This window comes from Hydractinia symbiolongicarpus, chromosome 6 (assembly GCF_029227915.1).
Source record: "Hydractinia symbiolongicarpus strain clone_291-10 chromosome 6, HSymV2.1, whole genome shotgun sequence".
Taxonomy (NCBI): domain Eukaryota; kingdom Metazoa; phylum Cnidaria; class Hydrozoa; order Anthoathecata; family Hydractiniidae; genus Hydractinia; species Hydractinia symbiolongicarpus.
In genome coordinates, this window is record NC_079880.1 from 16,683,808 (window position 1) to 16,703,925 (window position 20,118).

The following is a 20,118-nucleotide window of genomic DNA, read 5'->3' on the forward strand; positions in this document are numbered from 1 at the left end:
TTGGTCTTGGCTTGGGGTGCTTTGTACGACGTCGTATTAGGTTGCCGTGCAATAGCTTCATTTGTAACGGTCATTTTTAGCTTGTCCGCTGATGTTTTATTTAACGGTACTTCTTTTCCAGCAGAAATGCATTTATTTTTGTGTTGTTTTAAACCACCGGCGCTCTTTGTAACCTTTCTGCAGGAACAAATGTGGATTTCTGCTTTAGGAGGTTCGGGATTTTGTTCTATCCTAGTCTGGGATAACGGTAAAACATTCTTCGTAGTATCATAGCTTCGTGGCCCATAGTTTGGATCAGCTCTGAAGAAGGAAATTTTGCTTCCAGTATCTGCCACAGTTGAAATCTCCTTATCGTTGTTATTATTCGTTGTGTTGTCCGAAACGTTTAATCTGAATGCAGGATTCAGCCTGCGACAAAATGTTTTTTGCCATAAGAACCATAACAGGTTCGTGGAATGGAAAATAAAGTAGTATTGTAAATTTCTTAAGAAGATATCCTTGTGAAGAAGATTTAACTGTCTGTCGTCGTTGAAAAATTGCGTCCTTGTTGCTTCAACAAACTTGCAAACGGTTGCAAAAACTTTTCAAATTTCTTCTTATGTTAAGACGTCCGCCATCTTTAACGGTCAGCATGCGAAATCGTTGAGACCCAGCGTAAAATTATGTTCAGTCCCCTGGCTATTCAAAATGGCGTTCTCCGCAGACGAGTTGCACGAGTTGCAGAAAATTGGAAAAAGGAAAAGAACTTCAAGCCTTGGTTCCTTTACAACATCATGTGACGAACATGAAGAACTTGACCCAGGTGAACAAAGAGTTGAAGATGTCACCATCCAATTTTTTTACAAGCCAAGGACTATGACTCTACTCTGTGGAATACTAATTTTTATGTTGTATTTTGCATTTGCCAGGTAGGTACACTAGTTAGTTAGCTACCTACAATGTTCCTCAATTGCATGGACATGGTAAAAAATTTGGAACAAGTGCACTGAATTACTATAGCTAGCTACACCTCTTCACAGTTTAAGTTGTTCGCTCATTTTCTGTATTGAAATCAATTTAGAAAGTGTTGCGGAGGTTGCCAAGGCCGTCATCAAAAATATGTTGTGTTCGCCTCCTCCGACCGAATCACTTTTGGTAATAAAAACCCGAGTTGGTAAGTCAGGAAAAAATTTCGCGAGATATTTTTCAAAAAGAAAATTTTTTCACCAGAACTAATTTATGCAAAATTGACAAAAACTCGCGAAAATTAATTTCCGTAAAAATTACTTCCTGTAGGGCACTCCCGTGGCTACTGACAGTTTACAGGGCGGCAAAAAATGGTCTACAAACGATGTCGAGTGGCGCTATGTCTTCACAGCTGTTTCGGAGCGGACAAAAATGCTACGAAAAAATAATTCGATTTACCCTCTCAGTTAAAACAGGATATCTCAAAAACAAAATAAGATTTTTATATTGTGTAAAAAGAAAAATAATCTTAGATAAATTGTCCATATTATTAAAAGAAAATTTTTTTTGGACACCTGTCCGAAATTGGTAAATTTAGGCCAAAATGTCTAGCGTATGATCTCCGCCAACTCCGTGAATCCGGTAACTCCGTAAAACTGCTTTCGAAGCCTACAACAACTTACCACAGCTCTGTTTACCATTTTTAATGAATGAATTGGTTCAGGGGGTTTCATACTACCACTTAATCATTTTAGGGGTCTCGAAACTCGCGCATGACAAAAATTTTGCTGAAGTTCAGCCAGCTACACGTTTTTGTGATTTTCCAGTCAAGCGCGACAGTGGTCATTTTTGATACCTATTGTTATCTCAGGTAATTTATTATAATTATGGTCATGTTATATCTTTTCTGAAAGCCCATTGACTCGAGAATGTTTTCTAATGAATATTTAAATTTTTAAAATATTTCTGCTAAAATTATAAGCTTTTGTATTAGGCAGTTATTTATTTTAAGAAAAGCTCTTTTTTTCCAAAAATTTTTTTTCGAAACAAAGCAACCTTGATTGCCAAGAATTTAATGGATGATAGAAAGGAACCCTTAGACCGAAGTTGTGTTCGAAACGTTTCTATCTGCAATTTCTCTCGTCATTTTAGCTATTCTTGGTCTGCTAGTCATCGTAACAAACCTAAAATGCCATCAAATATAAAATCCAAAAAAAAATCAAAAATCAGAAAAACCTCGTCGCAAAAATAGATCCTGGGCTATCGAGGATATGGAGAATGCTCTTAAGGCGGTTAGGGAGGATGGCATGGCAGTGAGTTCTGCGTCCCGTTTGTTTTCTGTGCCTCGGCAGACTTTAAAAGATCGAATTTCGAAGAGGTTTGATTCCACTAAATGTGGACGGAAGACGCCGCTAAGTGAAGCAGAGGAAGAGACCCTGGTGGGGTATGTACAATATATGGCGTCTATTGCACAACCCCTAACAATACCAGCCATTAAAATGTTTGCGTGGGCCATTTCTAAACGAAGTGGTGAAGAAAGTGTTTTTAATAAGGAGACCGGACCTGGCCATAACTGGTGGTGGGCCTTTAGAAAGCGCCACGCACAAAGTATCACGCTACGGAAGCCAGACAATTTAGATAGGGGGAGGTCGAGGATGGCCAATGTCAACGTCATGAATGAACATTTTACGTCGCTAAAAAAGGTCTTAATGACCATAATATATTTGACAAACCCATGCATATTTTCAATGCGGATGAATCCGGAATAAACCTGGATATCAACGCTGGTAAAGTTGTGGTTGCTAAGTCGTCAAAGCAGGCGTACTCAGAGTCAAAGGGTTCACGCTCACACATCACCGCACACTGTTGTTGTTCTGCCGCCGGCCAAATTATACCTCCCATGTTAATTTTTGAGAAGTCATTTCCCTCTGGGGATTACTCGCGTCGGGGTCCTATTGGAGCGTTGTATGCAAAGTCACCCAATGGATACATATGGTGAACTGTTCCTGTCGTGGATAAAAAAGTTATTCATTCCATATACAGCACATCATAGACCAACATTATTAATTATTGATGGGCATATTTCTCATATAACAATCGATGTGATTGACATAGCGAGAGAGAACGATATCATTCTATACTGTCTGCCACCACATACCACCAACATTTTACAGCCCTTGGACGTTGGGATTTTCTGGCCCGTGAAACAATATTTTGCAAAACTGACAGGGAACATCAAGTTGGCAACCTTGGGAACTACAAGAGTGAGCCAAGTAAATAAAACAAACTTTACCGCTATCTTCCGTGAAGCATTCGAAAACGCAATGACCTTAGGAACCATAGGTAATTCCTTTCGGAAGTGTGGCATATATCCATACAATCCCGATGCGATCGACAAATCACGGTTGATGGGTTCGTCACAATTTATTAATGACATGTCAACACCATTACGTCAAGCACCTTCTACATCAAACTCTTCTGACCCCTCTATTGCTTCGGTTATTCAGACGACACCATCTGCGCTTACATCATCTGTGATTGCAGCACCAACCGCGTTCACGCCATCAACATTATTAATGACATGTCAACACCATTACGTCAAGCACCTTCTACATCAAACTCTTCTGACCCCTCTATTGCTTCGGTTATTCAGACGACACCATCTGCGCTTACATCATCTGTGATTGCAGCACCAACCGCGTTCACGCCATCTTCGATTACAACACCAGCAACCGCGTTGTCTACTACGCCATCTACAATGACTCCTACCACAGTCACGCCAGCTTTAGTAGCGATGGCCAGTGGGTCATCTGAAAATATGACGCCAACATTAAAAAACAAAGATATAATAACTAAGTTGATACCATCAAATTTGATTGATCTTTTTATTTTACCTGTCCATGACCCGAACAAAAAGCCGTCAAACCCTCGCATAGTTACAAAGTCTAGAGTTTTGACATCGGATGAACACCAGCAGATGCTTCTTGCTAAACGTAATGAAACAGAAAAAAAAGAGTTGGAGAAAAAAAGGAGACAAGAAGAGCGTGAGAAAAAGAAAGAAGAAGTTCGTTCAGCGAAAGAATTGAAGCAACGGAAAGGAAGCGCAACAAAAATCGCGTTACCAAAGAACACAAGAGAAACAACAAACAAAAGAAAACGACCCCCAAAGATTGACTACAGAAGGTTTGCAGAAGAAGAAACATCATCTAGTGAGGAGATTGAAGAAAGTCAAGACAGCTCAAGTGATGATAACACAAGTGACGAATCTGCCGATGACGTTTGCAAAATTTGCAATCGAATGAAACCACCGTATCACAAATCACGTAATATCCTGTGGATATTTTGTGAGATGTGTGATCGATGGTTTCACGTCGTTTGTGAAGGAGCGACACCAGAAGACATAAATCTGGAAAAATCTTTTGTAGTTCATGCCAATACCAATGATTCCGGCAGGAACTGTTTAAGTTTGACAAAATTTGTTAATTTTTTTTTTTGCTATTTGATCCTTCAACTCCGTGAAAGCTTATATATCTTCTGTGTTGTAAATGGGTCGATTCTAAATGTAAAAAATAGGTAATTTAGCAAGAAAAGGTCACTCTAGTGCCATTAGAGTCACCAGAAAGCAAGAAATCGTGTTTTTCAAATTTCACGGAGTTGAAGGAAGCATCACGGCTTTATCGGATGATAGTGCATTTCGGATCCGGCTTATTTGTCCACTAATAAATGTTTTTTTTTTCTTGTCATACCCCCCGAGCGGTCCCCGACAGATAGAGCTACGATAATAAAAGTTTGAAATAACCGATATGTTGACGATATGCATATAAGGAGGTTAAATGTGTTTTTTTCACGGAGTTGGCGGATTATACGCTAAAAATGACTTAAAAATTATCATTTAGATAAATGTCTTCCACAAAATCTCTGGAATAAAGTTAAGAAAACATGTTTTTTTTGGTCCACAGGTTAGGTTAAATATCTGGAATGGAAATTACTTAATTTTATTACTGTCCGAAATTGTCCATAGGGTTATATTTGGGCCAAATGTGAGAACTATGTGAAAAACAGCCTATGGAGCCTCAATGTATGCTTAAAGTTTGTTTATTAACTAAATAAAAAACATTACTTTGGATTCTAAGACCATTAAAGATGATGTAGATGAAATATTAGTCTGTCCGAAATTGTCCAAAGGGTTATTTTTGGGCCAAATGTGAGAAATATGTGAAAAACGGCCTATAGAGCCTGAATGTATGCTGAAAATTTGTTTATTAACTTAATAAAAAACATTACTTTGCATTCTGAGGCCATTAAATCTTTAATGGCCTCAGAATCCAAAGTAAGATGATGTAGATGAAATATTAAACTGTCCGAAATTGTCCAAAGGGTCGCTTTTGGTCCTAAGGTTTTTCTAAGGATATATTAAATAAAACGTCATTCAGAGTCGACGGTTTCAACATTTTAGTTGATCATATTAGAAGAAAATACCTCAAGTTGTGCATAAATATTTTATTTATTATATATATACACAGCAATCATTTTGTGTTTCTTTATAAATTGTATAAAATAGCACCCAATCTTGTGATAAAGCCAAGATTAGCTAACTAGGTAGCTAAAAACATCTTTGAATTCAACAATTTCATCTTGAGAAAGCCCACCAAAGTCTCAACTAAATATAAAAAAGAAGTATTAAGTTACTTAGCTACAAAATGCAAAACTGTAGGACCAAAAAATAGCTACTCTTTACAGAAAAATATAAAACGGGAGAAGCAAGATTAAAAAAGATAACAATTAGCCACGCTTAAAGTTTTACAAGCTGTAAAACAATTTCTTAAACTTAAGGGTTGCTCTAATAGCACAAAAATAATAATAAAATCCCTGCAAAATAAAGTAGTTTACTGTTTTGTTCCTTACCTCCTGCTCTGCCAAACTTTAGCTAGCTAAAAATTTGCAAAGACACCGTTGTCTCGCTTATTCAAACATTTTCGAAAAATTCCGGTTTCAAACCAGGATTCCCGGGTCGAGGAATCAAGTCCAAGATAAACACCACGCTGCCATAATTTTTTTGAGAAAAACCATACCTAACAAAACATTAAATGGCATCGTTATGACTCTCTTAGAAGTTTAGATACTTATTTAATTAGACAGAAAAGAGATCACACTAACCAAATTCCTGTGCACCACTTTGGGAACGTTTTCTTCTCTTTTTTAGCGCCTGAAGAAGACTTTAACTTAAAATTTAAGTAGTTTATAGTTTGTGAGACAAACGGTGCACGGTACTGGGGCGATGAAACCTTGTTTCCAGGCCCCCCATACCAACTGTCAAGTCCGTAGCTAGTAGCACGGCGTTGCCACGAGGTTGGAAAGATGGTATACTTTCGCCAAGAATAATGTTTTTTTTTTAATTTTGTGTGTTTTGTTCGACGAAATAAGGCAAAGGCATTAAGTGCAGCAAGGAAAGGGCACTGCAATGGCAGGCAAGGAAACAGGAAGAGGAATTAGCAAGGCAGGGGTAGGCAAGGAATAGGAGGCACAGGCAAGGGCATAGTGAGGCAGGCACCAGAAAAGGCATAGAAGGGTAGGCAGGCTCCAGGAAGGGTAGGCAACGGCACGTAAGTATTGGCAGGCAAAGAAAAGGCAGGGTAGGGGCAGGCACCCTAGTAGAAACTCTTCCTCCATACTACTCAAAGATTACGTGTATACTCAATATGTCTAAACTATGTATCATATTAGTCTAGGAGTAGAGAAAATATTGAGGTACAAATAGTTCAAGTCCAATACCTAAAAAAAGGCATTAAATTTGTTACAGTACTAATATAAAGTGAATCATCTTAGCAGAATTATGTGCCAATACAAGAATTTAAACAATTGGCCACAATGACAAGAAAATCATGTATATATTGATAAATTGGTGATTAAAAGGAACTTCGTTTAAAGGAATTTTACAATATTGATTTTTAATAACTCTTACAACATTAAAAATTCAAGGTACAGAAATTATTAGAGAAGCCAACGTGAAAACTCTCATTTTTTGAAAAACCTGAGAATAAAAGTCAATTTGGTTCCAATAACAACAACATTAAAAAGTGAAGATATAGAAAGTCCACGAGAAAGGCAAAAAAATTTAGTAAAAAATGCCTTTTTTGGTTTTTTGCGCCTACCAGGCTTATCAACACAAAACTTTTTACCATAAAGTGATAAATCTATTACAAAAACTGTGCCACACATTCATGAGGAGCGCTTTAGTACAAGTATGCAGTGTATTGTAAATCCTGTAAAGCACACACAGCATTAAGGTGTTTCAGGTATAATATATTTTTCAAAAAATAACTTTCCTGCAAAAATACAGTTTACACGTTGTGCCCATCATAGCATATTTTCTCAAAATGTTCCTGTCAAAACTTAAAAAATGAACTTAATCAAGGGTGAGCACTTGTACAGGTAAACAATGCCGTACATTCATTTAGGTTTAAACTCTTACAAAAAAAACTTTAGTGCAGTTTCAGTTAAATAGAAACACAGGAAGCAGTCTGGCGTTAAAACTAGGCTAAGCGCTTATAGTACAGGTATACTGTGTGGCACATCCGCAGGCCATTCCTTGAGACGAGTGCGATCGCACGCGCACTCGCCCGCACACTGGTAAGAAAATTTACGAGTGCTTTTTATTGCACTCGTAAATTTTTTATTTTTCTAAAATATAGAATGATGAAAAGGGCTATTAAACCTAAAGTAAAAATTCGTTTTTTTATGTATTTTTTTAGCATAAAAATAAACAACATAATATTTATCACGGGTTGTCAGTAACAGCGATGTACGGAACAATCTTTTCTAATGTTTATAAATTTTGTTATCTATTTATATCTCAGCAATCACAGTGTGCATGATAAAATGAATGGCAATAAAAAGGAGATAGTTGCATGTGTAGATAGATAGATAGATAATTAATTGTATTTTATATTTATTTTTGATATTCTCTGTGGCCACCTGTTGCTTGAAGGTAGCGAACATAAAAAAAGAAAATTATCGTCCATACTATATCTATTTATTTTAACACTTATCAATATTTTCAACAAGAATTAATAATTAAGTCCTGGGCACTAGGTTGTGAAATACTTGTCAATTAAACCTAAAAATGATACCTGCTATATTGCTCTCTTACCAGAAGCAAATCATTTCAATGTGCTCAATGTGATTGCAAAGATATAAATGGATTAGAATTACATTCAACACAAAAGAAAAATGATCTCCAGCATTGTGTTTCAGAGAGAGCTCGTAATATTAGCACTGGATAGCAATAGAAAGTTAAAGCAATTTCACTGTGTGAAAAAAATTAAATTATGTAGTTGAAGTAAGATAGAAGTAATGCATGCAGTTATATTAATGTATGCATTTTATCCGTTGCTACTATTTTTTCATTGAATGTATAAACTTTGAATTTCACAATAAATGACAGAAAATATAAAACTTATCACATAACCCGCACCACATTATAACCCACACCAACGGTGGAAGTCGTAAAAATCAACTTATAACCCGCGGGTTATATACCGGAAAGCACGGTACAAATATATCATATGACTTATATACCCTCTCGGTTAAAACAGGATATCTTGAGAACGAAATAAGATTTTTAAATTCTGCAAAACATATAATTCTGTGAATATTAATCCCAGATAAATTGTCCATTAGCAAAAATTTATGGTTGGACACCTATCTGAAATAAGGAAATATAGGCTAAAACTTAAAAATGTCCTAAGAATTAACAATTAGACGAATGTCTTCCACCATCCCTGGAATAAAGTGAAGAAAACACTTTATTTATGGTCTATACAGCTTATAGATAGATAGATGTGCATATTTTACATGGCTAGCCTCACAAATATCGAGGGATATACCCTGTCTATTATTTCCAGGAGGGGCCATGGCGTAGATGGAGAGTCCTAGAGTATTTAATGCTCATTTTGAGCTACGCAGACCCAATTAGAGCCCGCGCTCTACTAGACAACTCCCGGCAACATCCAACGGCCCACACAGTGTGCCATCTTCCCAATTTCCCTCACATGGCTTGGGTTAACCCGGGGCTATGGTAACATTCACTCGCCCATGTTGAATCGCCGTCAAGAGGAATCGAACCCCGGTCTCCCGCACAGAGTACGAGAGCTATAACCACTAATCTACGGCGCCACATATACAGTACTTAAAATAGTAATTAACTAGCTGAATACCCGTGGAAGAATCCACTGAATCTCTCATTAAACCGATGTAAGGGATACCAAACAAAACATACAACACAGTAATATGAATTTTTAAAAGTCACAATTTGTATTATTCTAGTTTATAACCACTGAAACAAAACGTCCAAAAAAATAAATATGTGCAGCAATAAAAAAATAATAATAAAAGAGAAAAAAGCCCTGGGATTAAAGTTGCTCACAATCTGCGTTATATTTGTACCCACTGAAACAGAACGCTTAAAAATATAAGCATGTCCGGCAACAAATAAAAATGCAAAAAGTTTAACAAAATCGAAGGTGGCTAACAAATCTGCTAAAAATATATACTTGCTTTGCCATACCCAAAATACACAAGGGAAAATGGTATACCAGACATTAGAAAAAATCGTTAAGTCACACAAATAAGGTTATAACAAAGTTTCCACAACGTACAGATTCTAATGCATCATACCAAATTAGCTATTTAGTCTATTGCATACAGCAACCTTCCCAATGCGCAAACGTGCAGTGCATGATAACAATGCAGTGTTTTCGAATTGAAGAATCGAATATTATTTTAAACGGTAACGTAACAGATGTAAACATTGATTTAACTTTGTTTACATTAAGGTTTATTATAACGACATCAACCACTTCGTAGCGTTAAAAACAGTAACAACGAAAAAATACTTTCTACAATTTATATAAACTCTTCTCTATTATATACACGCTGTGTTTTAAAAGAATCTATTTTTTTTTTCGTTTCAGCCTTCATGTTCTTAGCTTTCCCTGGTGTACTTGCCCATTGTTTTGGAGAGAAAAAGGTTCAGTCATACTAATTTTTATATTAAAAGAAAGAACCAAGCTTAGACATATTCTTAGGATATTCTGACCCATTGTTTAGAATATATTCTTACAAAAAATGTTAAATATGTTCAGGCTAAAGACAAAACATATTTAACTTCATATTTAAGGGAACGTTTAGCTGGAAGCGTGTAAACGGCGTAAAAACGTAGCTTTACATTTTAGATTCTTATAAAAATTGTGTCTAAAGAAAACGCATTTAAGCTGAAGACGCAACAAGGAACTAAAAATTTAAAGGAAAACTTGAGCTCTGAAAGTTAAAACGGTTAAAAAAAACGTTACACACCTAAACTTATCTCTTTACCAGATAAACTAAACAACACACCTGCCTTTCTTTGGCTTTCTCAGTTAGCTAGCATCTCTGGATAAAAGTCCAATCAGTTTTTTACTTCGATTATTAAACTCTGCTTCATCCCAAAGAAAACAAATTGAAAATGTATAGCTAGCTCCAATTGTCTGATACATTTCCAATCAGTTCTCTTTTTGACGTTTTATTATCGTACGTTTTTCTTCTTTATAACAAATATTTCTGGCAACAACGTAAACTTTTTTTATTCTCGCTCGACAACAACAGTCGCTCTACAACGACAACAGTTTTGTTCTTTACTTTTTAGATTCGAATTATCATTCGAATTCGATAGTTTTTTTTAAAAGAAAGCAACTTCGGTCACAGAACACAACAAGAAAACCGTCCAGTTTGATCACACATTCGTATTGTACACATACTTTATAGATAGATAGATAGATGTGCATATTTTACATGGCTAGCCTCACAAATATCGAGGGATATACCCTGTCTATTATTTCCAGGAGGGGCCATGGCGTAGATGGAGAGTCCTAGAGTATTTAATGCTCATTTTGAGCTACGCAGACCCAATTAGAGCCCGCGCTCTACTAGACAACTCCCGGCAACATCCAACGGCCCACACAGTGTGCCATCTTCCCAATTTCCCTCACATGGCTTGGGTTAACCCGGGGCTATGGTAACATTCACTCGCCCATGTTGAATCGCCGTCAAGAGGAATCGAACCCCGGTCTCCCGCACAGAGTACGAGAGCTATAACCACTAATCTACGGCGCCACAAAAAAAAAATACTTAAATATTGTATTGATTATGTTTATATATCTTGTATCTATGGCAAAGTTCTTGTTTATATAGACCTGTTGTATAATTTTTATTTTACTTAAAAATGGTGTATGACATTCGAAACGTCGTAAAATGTTGTTTTAATTTGTGCACGTACACATGGATGTCCAAGTTTTATCATAAAATATTGTCAATCGAATTTCTAATGTCTCATGTAAAAACAACAAGAACTGAAGCGGTTTAAACACCCACACGACACTATGATGATAAATAATTAAAATGTATTCATTCAAATTTACAATATACAATGATAAAATTTGGTATAAAATGATAAATTGAATCATATTAAAATTTGTGACTATTTTTTCGATAACTTAGATATGGCTGGAGAGCACACAACTCGAGTCAATTTCTAACATTATAATATTGTCAACATAATAAATCAACATAGTAAATCAAAACAATCATTTCAAGACAATGAACACCTCATTTGATGCGAGATATCTCGAAATTCGAATAGAATAAATATCTACTGGTTTCATTATTTTGGGTATAGTATATAAAGATGCATGATAATAAGAAAACAACAAAAAAAAAACGCTGCTATACTCAAAAAAACAATACATAAACAAAAACTTTTGGCCAATATAGCGCGCTATTTGTGGTGGCTTTGATTTTGATACTATTGTTGAAAAGTAAACTTTATATATTTGCAGAGTTGCTTCGACTGCTCCAATAACTTTATGATTCTATGACTCTCAAATTTACAAGACGTTCTCCTATCTATATATTAAAGATAAGATATTCTAGAATGTTCTAGTATATTCCAGATGTTCTATATTTAGCACATTGTTCATTATTCACTAGGTAAGTATATATTGTTCTCTATTTACTATTAGTAGTTTCTAGTATACAGTACAGTCCAGATGTAAGCGTACGCGTACGCTCAAGTTTCACACCTTTTTCTCGGAGGCGGTAGTTGTTTGTCTTTTGTTCTTATTAATTATCTTGCGAGTCTTGTAAGTCATTAACTTGCGCGTAATAAACAAAAGATTATTGAAGAAAAAATAACTTATTATAACTGCGCGTAACTATTGTTAAATAGTGTTAACATAACTATTCCCAATAGCATATTGCGTATGTTATCAACTCTATCAATGTGACACGAAGAGCCATTGTTTAAAAGTTTTATTAAACAAAAGTTTTGCGTGGAAACTAAATAAACTAGCGAGAAGGCATTGTTGGTTGCGCGGGTTAAATAAAACTTTTAAGCGATAGAAATTATTATATTTTAACAAAGATTGGAACTTTAATTTTGATAGAAAAGCTTTTTTGTATCGCATTTTAAAAGTTTAAAAACGAAAAACGGCAATTGAAATGTTTTTTTAGATCGCATTTTAAAAGTTTAAAAACGAAAAACGGCGATAGAAATGTTTTTTTTTTAGATCGCATTTTAAAAGTTTAAAAACGAAAAACGGCAATAGAAATGTTTTTTTAGATCGCATTTTAAAAGTTTAAAAACGAAAAACGGCGATAGAAATGTTTTTTTAGATCGCATTTTAAAAGTTTAAAAACGAAAAACGGCGATAGAAATGTTTTTTTAGATCGCATTTTGAAAGTTTAAAAACAAAAAACCGCTATAGAGAAGCTTTTTTAGATTGCATTTTAAAAGTTTAAAAACGAAAAACGGCGATAGGTTTTTTTAGATCGCATTTTGAAAGTTTAAAAACGAAAAACTGCTATAGAAAAGCTTTTTTAGATTGCATTTTGAAAGTTAATAACGAAAAACCGCTATAGAAAAGCTTTTTTAGATCGCATTTTAAAAGTTTAATAACGAAGAGCGGCGATAGAAATGATTTTTTAGAAAGTTAAAGAACGAAGAACGGCTTTTAAAAGTTTTGCATGTTAAAAAATATGTTTCGACGATAAAGAAATATTTCTAAAAGTTTTAAAAGTAGCATTAGTTTTTTTTAAAATATTTAGATCATTGGATTTGATGTTTTTTAAAAGAGCTTGTGTTTTTTAAATAAATCGAGATTAAAATCGCGTTACTATAATTAGTTTCGTTGTTAAAAAAAATAAAAATTCAATGGCCTTCGCGTTTAATTTATTCTCGCGCAGAGTATTGTTTTTAAACAATGTTTCTTGCTATGCTTTTGTTTTTAACACGAAGCAATTATTTTCGCGCAATTTGAAAGGAACTCGCTATCCTATTGTTTTTTTTAATGAAAGCAATTATTTTTGCAAGTTGAGCGTACGCGTACGCTTACATCTGGACTGTACTGTAGTTATCTTATTTCTGGAATATTCTCCAATGTCCCTTATATTTCTAGATAGTACACAAGGTTCTAGAATGTTCTTACGGCAAGAGTGCCTATTTTCAACACTCCTCCTCACTCGTAAGGTTCTTCAATCCGATCATCGTTCGCAACTTATCAAATTGTACTTGTCCGATTCCTTTCGTCATTATATCTGCGATCATATCTCCACTTTGACAGTACTTCAATTGGATTTCGTTTGATTTAACTTGCTCTCTTACGTAATGATATTTCATATCGATGTGTTTGGCTCGTCCGTGAAATTGAGGATTCTTTGTCATTGCGATGGCTGATTGATTATTTTCATTGATGATTGTTGCGTTTGGCTGCTTTTCTCCCATGTCTGCTAAAAGTCGTCGTAGCCAAATCGATTCTTGTGAGGCTTTTGATAATGCAATATATTCGGCTTCTGCAGTTGACAAAGCTAGACATGTTTGTTTCTTGCTGTTCCAGCTGATTGCTACTCCGCTCATCATGAATACGTATCCAGAAGTTGATTTACGATCATTCAAATCTCCAGCCCAATCTTCATTAGAAAATCCTTCTATTGTTGAATTCTTTTCGTACAAAAGACCATAATCAATTGTTCCATTAAGATACCTCATGATCCTGTTAACGGCAATCCAGTGTTGTTGTGACGGTTTTGATGAAAATCTGGCAACATTGCTCACATCATAAGCGATATCTGGTCGTGTTCTCGTAGAAAGGTAAAGTAACTGTCCAACTACTGATTGATACATCTCTGGATCAACGAGTTTATCTGTTTCATTTGATTTGATGAGTTTGCTTCCAATCTCTACAGGTGTTGCCACAGGTTTGGAATTCTCCATTGAAAACTTCTTGAGTAGATTTCTTGTGTAACTTGGTTGTCCAATCCAAATTCTTCCTGCACTAAAATATTCTATCTTGACTCCTAGAAAATGGTTCATCTTCCCCATGTCTCTGATGTCGAATCTATCTCCAATCATCTTGATAAATTCATCAATGCGTTTTTGATTGTTTCCGGCCAGTATGATATCATCAACATATACAGCGATTATGAATGTTTCTTCATCTGTTTCAAGCGTGTATATATAAGGATCGTTGTTTGATTGTTTGAAGCCCATACTCTTTAGATGTTTGTCAAGTGCTTTGTTCCAACATCTAGATGATTGCTTCAATCCATAGATACTTTTCTTGAGTTTACAAACCAAGTGTTCTTTTCCTAGAATTTCAAATCCCTCTGGTTGTTTCATATATATGGTTTCTTTAAGTTTACCGTTCAAAAATGCAGTTCCAACGTCGAGTTGATGTAGGTGAAGTTCTTTCTTGACTGCCAATCCAATCAACGTTCGTATTGATTCGAATCTCACAACCGGAGTTGTTTCGTCATAATCTTCTCCATATCTTTGATTGTATCCTTGTGCAACCAATCTTGCTTTGTATCGTTCTACATTCCCATCAGCGTCTTGTTTCTTTTTGTATACCCATTTGCTGCCAACAACTTTTCTGTTTGGAGGTAATTCAGTCAACTCCCGTACTTCGTTTTTGTGTAGAGAACCCAATTCGGCTTCCATTGCTTGCATCCACTTGTCTGCATCATGTCCTTTGATTGCTTTAGAAAATGTATTTGGATCTTCTTCTTGAGTGATGTATACCCATTCTCCGTAACGATCAGGAGGCCGTCGTTCTCTTACTTGTCGCTCTTGCTCCTCCTGTATTTGATTATCTGTGTTTTCTTCACGAGGTTGTAATTCGATCTCTACTTTTGGTTCGTCTATGTCACGGTCGTCTTTCAATTCACAACAGATTTCATTGAATGTCACATTTCGGCTGTAAAAGACTCTCTTCTTGTCGTTGTCATATAGACGATATCCCTTGATTCCATCACCGTATCCAAGAAATACACTCTTCTTGGTTTTTGAATCAAGTTTCTTTCTTTCATCTTTTGGTACGTGAGCATACGCATCACATCCGAAAATTCGTAGATTTTAGACATTTGGTTTCTTTTCAGTTAATACTTCAAAGGGTGTCTTCCCTTTGACTGCTGTCGTTGGACATCGGTTACGAAGGTACGTTGCTGTAGCCAAGGCTTCAGCCCAAATTCGTTTTGGTAACTTTGAATCTGCTAACATTGATCTTACAGATTCCACGAGTGTTCTGTTCATCCTCTCTGCAACTCCATTTTGTTGCGGTGTTTTCGGAATTGTCAACTCATGATGAACTCTTTGGATGTATATTCTCCACCATTGTCAGTTCTAAACGTTTTTATCTGAATTCCAGTCGATTTTTCCACAGTTGCTTTCTATTCTTTGAATTTCTCAAACACTTCACTTTTGTGTTTCATGACATATACCCATACGTATCTTGATTTATCGTCAATGAATGTAACAAAATATTCTGCACCACTAAGTGATTTTGTTTCTATCTTTCTACAAACGTCGCTATGGATTATACCAAGGAGATTTTTCGATCGATCTCCTCCTGTCTTCGGAAACGGTATTTTGCTTTGTTTCCCATCAATGCACGGTTCACAAAATGTCGGTTTCTTTGTTGCATCATAATCAAACCCTTCAACAAGTTTGTCCCTTGCCAATCGTTTAAGATTCTGCACACCGAGATGACCGTATCTTCTATGCCAAATTTCTTCCTTCGTTGTAGCGTTATTATCACATTTCATAACTGTGTGATTCTTCTTATTTCTCAATCCATTACAGTTGAGATGGTAAAGGTTGCCATGCTTTGTTGCTGTACCAATGATTCCGTGTTTGGCATCCACGATGTCACATTTGAAATCTTCAAACTGAAACTTCTTTCCATTTGTTGCTGCTTTTGATACACTAAGTAAATTGTACGAAAGTTGTGGTACAAATAAGACATCAGATAACTTGCATACAACGTTTCTGTTTTCTGAAATGTTTATTTCCAAGGTTACTGTTCCTTTTGCAATTGCTTGTACTGAATATCCATCACCGACAGTGATATCTTGTGGTATTTCAAGTGACGAAATTTCTTCGAACAATTCCTCTTCGTTACACATATGACATGTTGCGCCTGAATCAACTATCCAGTTACTTTTTCCATTGACTGCCAAAGTATTTTTAGCAACTAAACTGATGATTTCTTCGTCATCATCTTCTTCTTCTTCAGCCTTACACACATTTTGCGGCTTCATTTGATTTTTACTGTACGTCGAAGGAGTCTGTCTTTCGAACTTCTTCGTTAATTCTTTGCAATATCGTTTCACATGACCAATCTTTCCACAGTGATAACATCTGGGTCCCTTTCTTGGATTTCCATGATTCGATGTCATTGCTTTGACATTCGTTTCCAAAGTGTCCTTATCTTTCCGCTTGCTTTCCTCGTGTAACAATCGTTCCGTTTTGACTTCAAGCTTCGGTACTTCAGCACTAGCCTCCAGAGCTGTAACTAGCATATCATACGAGTCTGGTAAGCTTGCTAACAAATGAACAACTTTACTTTCATCATCCAACGAGTCTCCAATAATTGCAAGTTCATCGAAAATTTCTGTCAAAGCTTTAATGTGCTTTTGAACAGATTGCCCATCTTTCAACTTCAAGTCATACAAATTCCTGCGTAGTGTCAATTTATTACTCCATGTCTTCTTTTGGAACTGGTCTGCCAACTTCTTCCAAACCTCAGTAGGATCTTCTGGATCTGGTCCAAGCAGGTATAACAGCGTTGGTTCCACCAACAAAAAAATCGTTGCTAACGCACGATCTCTACGCAAATTAAATTTCGGAATTTCTCTCTCTTCAGTTGGAGCATTTTCTCTTCCATCAACAATTCCCCAAAGTCCATCTTTGATTAACGCCATTCTACACTGTACCTTCCAGGTAGCATAGTTTGTTCCATTCAATGGTTTTATCAATACTTTGGTGCTTTCCATCGCCATTTGTTCCGTATTCAACTAATCCGGATAATCCGTTTCGGGTTTCCACAATACGATTTTTCGTGCGAACTTTACACCAATCCAAACCAAAATCAAAACAAACTCGTCGGACACACAAGATGGCTTCTTCTTGAATATTATTTCTGTAAATATTCAATCTTCTTGGGCATAGACTGGGCCCATAACCTGTTGAAATGTAAACTTTATATATTTGCAGAGTTGCTTCGACTGCTCCAATAACTTTATGACTCTATGACTCTCAAATTTACAAGACGTTCTTCTATTTATATATTAAAGATAAGATATTCTAGAATGTTCTAGTATATTCCAGATGTTCTATATTTAGCACATTGTTCATTATTCACTAGGTAAGTATATATTGTTCTCTATTTACTATTAGTAGTTTCTAGTATAGTTATCTTATTTCTGGAATATTCTCCAATGTCCCTTATATTTCTAGATAGTACACAAGATTCTAGAATGTTCTTACGGCAAGAGTGCCTATTTTCAACAACTATTCGCACCCCTTTCAACTTTTCGTTACCACAGAACGCAGCCCATACCAAATCACACATTTCTACGAATGTGTGAAAAAATGATAGAAGAAACAAATAAGCTTTAATCTAACCTCGTGATGAGTAAACATTGTATAATAACTTTTTTCAGGATTACTTTGAAAAAGAGACAACTTTCTTCGCCTCGGTTTTCATTTTTCAGTTAATAAACTTTGTTTCCGTGAAACATGGCGCGCACATGGTAAACCGGGGGTAAAATTAAATTATTCTATCTTAAACACCCAGCGGGGCTTTTACAACAAAAAAACAAATAAAACCATTTGAAAATAAAATAAAAATTAGTTTTAATAAATAAGGAAAAAGAGTTTTATTTTTTATAAAAATAAGAAAAGAGAATTAAATATTTATATAGTAACTCCCTGATTTGCGTTTTCTTTAACTTGGTAAATTTTAGCGTAACGCCACGTCGTAAGAAAGTGACCTGTGATTTGTGTGACATGGCCTCACCGTGCGCACACACACACAAGGCGTATTAATATATAGATATATAAGCTTAATAGGGTCGTTTTCTTGTCATTATGAAATAAATTACGGTGACATTTAAGCTTTGTAGGGACGTTTCCTAATTGTTTTAAAAGAAAGCACAGCGACATTTACGAGTGACGAATTACGGCGAAATTTAACTTTTGAAGGTTCCTTTCTTGACATTTTAGAACAAAATGCGGCGTGTGTTGCATCGTGTTTTAAAAATTATAGAACCAAATACAACGATATGTAAGTTTCAAAGAGACGTGTTCTTTTTAATTTAGAACAAAATACTGCTACATTAAGTATCGTAACATCGTGTTTTCATAATTTTTTAACAGAATACCGCAATATTTAAGCTTTAAAGGAACGTGTTCTTGTTATTTCATAACGAAGTATGGTGACTTTTACGAAAAAATTATTTATGTTTAAGGTTTAATCAGTTTTACTTAGTTCAATTTCACAATTTGTTTCAATACGTATCATTTACACCTGTTTCACCTGTATCACAATTGATATTTTGACAATTGTATTAAATCAGTTCAGATCGTTTCCAAATAGTTTCATTTTTCTTACTCTGTTATAAAATATGACACATTTAATTTGTTTTATGATACAAATTTAAACGATAATCTAACGATTTCCATCAGATAAAAATCGTTTTAGTTGGTATCAAAAATGAAACCATCTTAACTGATTATAAAACAATCTTTTTATATTCTGAGGCCAGATAATGATGTAAAATTGTCCAAAAGCTGTTTCAGTGCAAATATAGCCAATCTATTCAAAACATCTTTCCGAACCATCTATTTCATGATTCTCAGCTTAAGTCAGTAAAGATATTGTTTTTATCCTGAAATCATTTAAGGTCTGATGACTGAATCAATGATCTGTCTAAAATTGATTAAAGGGGTTTCAAGTGCAATATTGAATCTGTCCAAAATTTTCCATATTCTCAATTTTAAAAACACAAGTCCTGTACCTGTCACTGCCTTAGATATTGGCTATTACTTGAAACTACCCCTGAAACTCTATGAAATCCTTATGAATCGGAAAATATAATAACTTCGTTAGGATTATTCTGAGGACTTGAAACTTACAAAAATTTTTAAGCTTTTGTTGACATCACAGAAAAAGTGCTAACATTAGCAAAAATTTATTGCTGCCATTTTGTTCCTGTCATGATGTACTATAAGTGGGACAAGTTTCATTCAATTTGGACAAGCCTGTCAAAAGTTATATTATAGTTATAATATAGTTATATTTATGATATAGTGAACACCTTGATATAACGAACCAAAGTGCATTCGATCCTTTAGTACAGTGCGCACGATTCGCGATGATGTCGCGATAGTAAATTTTTTATCATTGTGAAAGTCGAGATCCATTGTGGAGTCGATTTTCATGATGCATCGTGATTTTCGCGATCCACATTGCGACCGTCATGATACATCTTGAAACATTATAATAACACTTAATGTCATGAGAGAATAATGCCATTGAATAAAAATAATTATTTTTTGTTGTTTTTTTAAATCAAAAATAGTTTTGTCGTCGTAAGCTTCTTTCTTGTTTAGACGAATCCAACCTAACAAATTTTTATTATTTTTTCTTCGCAACTAAAAAATAAAAACTGCGTGCGTTATGCGAAAATACATAGAAAAAAATGGTTGTCGTAACACCCTCCTCCGTTGTTGTTTTTTAATTTTTTGTTGTTGTTGTTCCGACCATACATTCTCGATAAAATTATTTTTAATTGGCTGACTGT

General features: G+C 35.3%; 1 protein-coding gene across 5 annotated transcripts in view; it reads left to right on the forward strand.

Annotated features, from left to right (window-relative positions):
• The first annotated feature begins 650 nt into the window (after positions 1-650).
• The window catches only part of LOC130647210 (phosphatidylserine synthase-like), a 55,211-nt gene continuing 35,743 nt past the window's right edge, over positions 651-20,118 (forward strand). For 2 of the 5 annotated variants that reach the window (XR_008982817.1, XM_057452987.1), the window contains exon 1: positions 651-908. Coding sequence is in view for 4 of the 5 variants with exons in the window: in XM_057452987.1 (XP_057308970.1) it covers positions 688-908 (221 nt within the window). In the remaining variant the exon portion in view is untranslated. The remainder of the gene's footprint in view (positions 909-20,118) is intronic. The other 3 variants (XM_057452984.1, XM_057452986.1, XM_057452988.1) reach the window with 2 other exon arrangements.